General features: G+C 46.6%; 1 protein-coding gene across 1 annotated transcript in view; it reads right to left on the minus strand.

Moving 5' to 3' along the window:
• Positions 1-3631, minus strand: part of Lmcd1 (LIM and cysteine rich domains 1) — a 58260-nt gene extending 54629 nt beyond the window's left edge. Inside the window, exon 1 of the mRNA XM_028788677.1 lies at positions 3424-3631. Within this exon, the coding sequence (XP_028644510.1) occupies positions 3424-3465 (42 nt within the window). The 5' untranslated portion in view covers positions 3466-3631. The remainder of the gene's footprint in view (positions 1-3423) is intronic.
• Positions 3632-4371: the final 740 nt, after the last annotated feature.

Raw genomic sequence — 4371 nt, forward strand, 5'->3', positions numbered from 1 at the left:
TCTCTCTCTCTCTCTCTCTCTCTCTCTCTCTCTCTCTCTCTCTCTCTGTGTGTGTGTGTGTGTGTGTGTGTGTATTCCTTACTGACTGGCCATCCAAGTTCAGAGGGAGAGACCTGGTTGTACATAAACATATTTCCTATGTGTTGGATGAGAATGAAAGCAAGGTCATTGCTTTTTGCCTAAGCTTATTAAGGGGTCCTGGGCTCAGCTAGCTTAGATATAGCTGAATGCAAATTTGGGACAGTAAAATTAAAGAGTGTATTATCTATATCCACATACCATCAAAATGTATATAACCACCAAACGTACTAATGACTAATTTTGTGTACCTTGGTGTGTATGTTTGCCTCTCTGTGTGTATGTTATGTGTGTGCAGTATATATGCATGTTCACATGTGTGTGTGTGTGTGTGTGTGTGTGTATAAGTTCCTGTGATAGCCTAAGGTCAACCTTGGGTATTTTTCCTCCAGTGCCATCCACTTTGTGTTCTTGAAACAGGATCTCTCATTGGAACCTGGAAGTCATCAAGTAGGCTAGACTGAGTGGTCAATGAGTCCCAGGGATCTGTCTCAGTGCTGAGCTTACAAGTATGTGCCATGGCTCCTTGTGTGGGTGCTAAAGGTTGAATTCAAATCCTCCGAATTATGTGGAAAAGACTTTCCCAGTCCGACTAGAGCCGAGTTTCACCAAGTGCTCCTATGCTGAAATTTTAATATACATTATCTTGCTGAGTATCCCAGGGACTGTGAGAAGTTAACACCACTATTGCCTCTTCAGTTTTCAGAAACTTCTAGGACACCAACACAGAAGTTAGTTTCCTTGCCCCAGTATCTGGATAGTAAGTGGTGGAGCTGGGATTTCAACTCAGATCTGATGCCAAAGGCTGTAGCAGTAAACAGAATTTTTAATAAGCATCTGAAGGACAGATTTATCCTAGTGATTGGTTCCACCTAGAGACAGGCATTTGGTCTTCTTTGTTGCCAAAGAATGTTGGCAATTTCACTATGGTCAGGGACCTGCCTGTCCTGGGGAATAATCCCCTTTCCCAAAGAAAAGCAAATGATGGCTTAAGAGCAGTCAGTGTCTGGCGACTGTTCCCCACCCTCTGCCCCTGTGGACAAGAGCATGCATCCCACAGTGAGAGAAAGGCTGACAGTCTGGGCTCAGTCACATGATCTCCAAGGCTACTCCAGTTTAGGATTTTATATTTTCTCTTGAAGACCATTTTATGACTTCCTATCTGCTGGGGATTCCCACCCCTCCCAACTCTTGGGGACAGGGAAATGGGAACACTGTGAAATCCATGTTAAGCCCTTTCACATTTTGTAAATAGGTCTTTTGCAGTCTGAAACTGGTTTAGAATGCCTAAGTGCAATTATGCTCCCTGAAGTCAAATGTTATAAGCCCCCATGACTGCTGATTTTAAAAGTAAATATGCAATATACTCTTTTTAGCCTTTGATAGGACACAGTATTTGTCTCACTGTGCCATTTGGTAAGGCCTTTTTGGGTTCCTTTCTCTTCCCTCTACTCTTTAGGTTGAAGACATTGGTTAATCCACACCCTTGGTGATCTTCCCCAGTGGTTGAAATTCCAAGAGGTAAAAAATACCCACCCTTTCATCTTTGCCCACTTCATTCTTTCTCTAAGCCTGTAATTGGATCTAAATGGAAAATAAAACCTTCTCAGGCCAAGGAAGTTGGCAACAGACAGTGACATGAAGAGGAACATGTTCCATCTCTAATCCAGAGAATCACACCCTCCTGTGCAAGGGACAATAAAAACAAGGCTTTCTCCTAGCATGGCCTGGGCTCTTAATGAAGGGGAGGGATCTTTACAGACTTCATCTTACATTCTAAGATGTCAACCAGCTTATAGCAACACACTCCCAAATCATTTGATCCATCTGAGGACAGTGAAATGCTGTCATCATCCCTAAATTCTGCTAGTTTGACTGAATTTGGGGCAGTAGTCCAAACATACCATACCACAGTGCTACAAGCAAAAAGATAATCCCACATGCACCCTAAGCAGTCACTGCGGGCTTAGCTATTCTCCACTTTAGTCGTTGTCTGAGTCTCACTGTGACCATGTGGTATGCATGCTTGAGTGAAACAGAGATGAGCAAGAATGAGGTCTGCCCTCAAACACATGCGTGGGGAAAAATGCAGAGCAGAAAGAGTGAAGCCTGCATATAGTTAGAGACTAGCAGGTATCCCCTTCACTCGGGTCTCAGTGCTCTGTGAATTCTAGAGGAGAGAAGAACACTTGATTCTGCAAATAGTCTGGTGAATGCATCAGGGAGATGCCCGGGAATAAGTCTGATTTAATGCCATGTGCAGGAGGAATCACTAGGCTCAGGAGTGGGAGGAGCAGGAGTTCTGGGGCTTCCTCTCTCCCTCCTCTCTCCCACCTCCCTTCTTCCTGCACTCTCTAGTCTCTTTTTCTCTCCTTTGCCTTTGTACCTCCCACAAAATGTCAGCAAAGGAGAACTTTGCCCTGCAAGATTGGATACTCTGAAAGCATAGCTTAATAATTACTGCTTGGGGATATTAACCTACACTATCAAGATTGCTATTAAAAGTACTGGTTCTCTCTTCCCTACGTTATAGATGGGGGAAGTGCTGCTAAGAATGTGACTTTATCACTGTTGTACAGTTAAAATGTGCCAGACCGAGGGTCAGGATTTGAACAACTCCATCTCCTGGAGTTACCTCTCTGTGACCCTATACCTGTTATTTCACCATCTGGGAAGTCACTGCCGCTTTCCTGTTCCCTATGTCTTCTCATAGCCCAGCCTTCTGCTTTCAGGGCGCCTCAGGTAAGCAGGCAGCCAGTCTAGAACTGTAGGCACAGCTGCTGGCCCCGCCTGCAGCAATTTACCCGTGACCTTCTGGGCTCTGGGCCAGCACTTCTTGAAAGGGAAATGTGCAGACCCTGGGGACAGAAATTAGTTCCCCTGAGCTAGAATGGCTGCCATTGCCAACTGCACCAAAAGAAACTATTCTGTGTGCTGGGGAAACCACACCACTCTGGGAAGGTAGCAAAGTGGGAGGGGTTGCATTATAGTCCCCTAACCTTCACTAAAAGCGCATCAGGGAGGTGGAGGGTACAGAGAGGAGAAAGCCGGGGCATTTCCCATGACCACAAATAAGCATCTACTCCCTCCCCCTAAATTTCAACTTGAATTCACCTTTAATCAGTATCAATAAAGAACTGAGACTCAGTGCAAATACTTTTCTTAACAATGGCTTTAAGAGTGATTTGGGGGATGAGCCTGTCCGCTCAAATAAGTATTACCACCTATTCTGTTTTCTGTGCGTTCTGAGGGTTTGATGCAACTATTAAGGTGTCCCTAGGTACTCAGTGCGTCTGAGAGCAGTGGAACTGAAGGATACAGGAATACAGAGGGATCTCAGCTCACCTTTTGCACTCCAGGGTTGAGGTCCTTAGCCACCTTTGCCATCCTGGGGGTGCAGAAACACCACCTGGCTTCTCTGGTCGGGGCGAGAGGGCGCGCGCAGCGTGGACAGCGCTGCTGAAGGGCCAAGTTCAGGTTCCCCTGCCTGCGGCCAGCGGGCGGCTCTGTGCTCAGAGCCGCGGCGCTGCCGGCTTTAATTGGAGAGCGGACTCCCTCTAAAAAGTGACCAGCCAATGCGCGTGGGCACCCACTTGAGGCCAGCCAATCAGAGCCAAAAGCTGCACTCCTCCCTTAGGGTGGCCTCTGCAGAGAGGCTGAGAACTTGGCTAAACTCTACCCTGACGTCAGTTTAGCCGGCTGCCCTGCCACCTAGGGCTCACATCTGTCCCCTAGGCGGCAGGAATCCCTCCCCACACCCTTCTCCTTTAAAGGGCAAGGAGCAGAAGGAGGGGCAGAGGAGACCCAGGCAGATCCATTCAGGTCAAAAGAGAGAGCAAATAGGAGAGCCAAGGTATTTTTAGAGAGCTGGGTCCAAAAATAAATGCTGAGCTATGCTCTCTGCCCACCTCTTCCCCCTTGTCCCAGGGGTACGCGAGGCAGGTGGTCTCCAGAAGCCTCGTCTGATCCTAACTTGGGTAATGGTTCTAGTAACCAGAGAGAAAAGACTCTAGCAAGTTATAATTTCTTAAAAACAATAACAACAAAAAAGTTTAGAATATCTTTTTAATAACTTGTTTAAACTTCTTTTCTCAGGGGAAGCAAAAAGTCTTTATGTTTCTCTCTCTCTCTCTCTCTCTCTCTCTCTCTCTCTCTCTCTCTCTCTCACACACACACACACACACACACACACACACACACCGAGAGAGAGAGAGAGAGAGAGAGAGAGAGAGAGAGAGAGAGAGAGAGAGAGAGAGAGAGAGAGAACACTTGTGTGGAGGTCAGAGAATGACC

The sequence above is a fragment of the Grammomys surdaster genome, unplaced genomic scaffold (genome assembly GCF_004785775.1).
Source record: "Grammomys surdaster isolate TR1022 unplaced genomic scaffold, NIH_TR_1.0 125756, whole genome shotgun sequence".
In the NCBI taxonomy this organism is placed as follows: Eukaryota; Metazoa; Chordata; class Mammalia; order Rodentia; family Muridae; genus Grammomys; species Grammomys surdaster.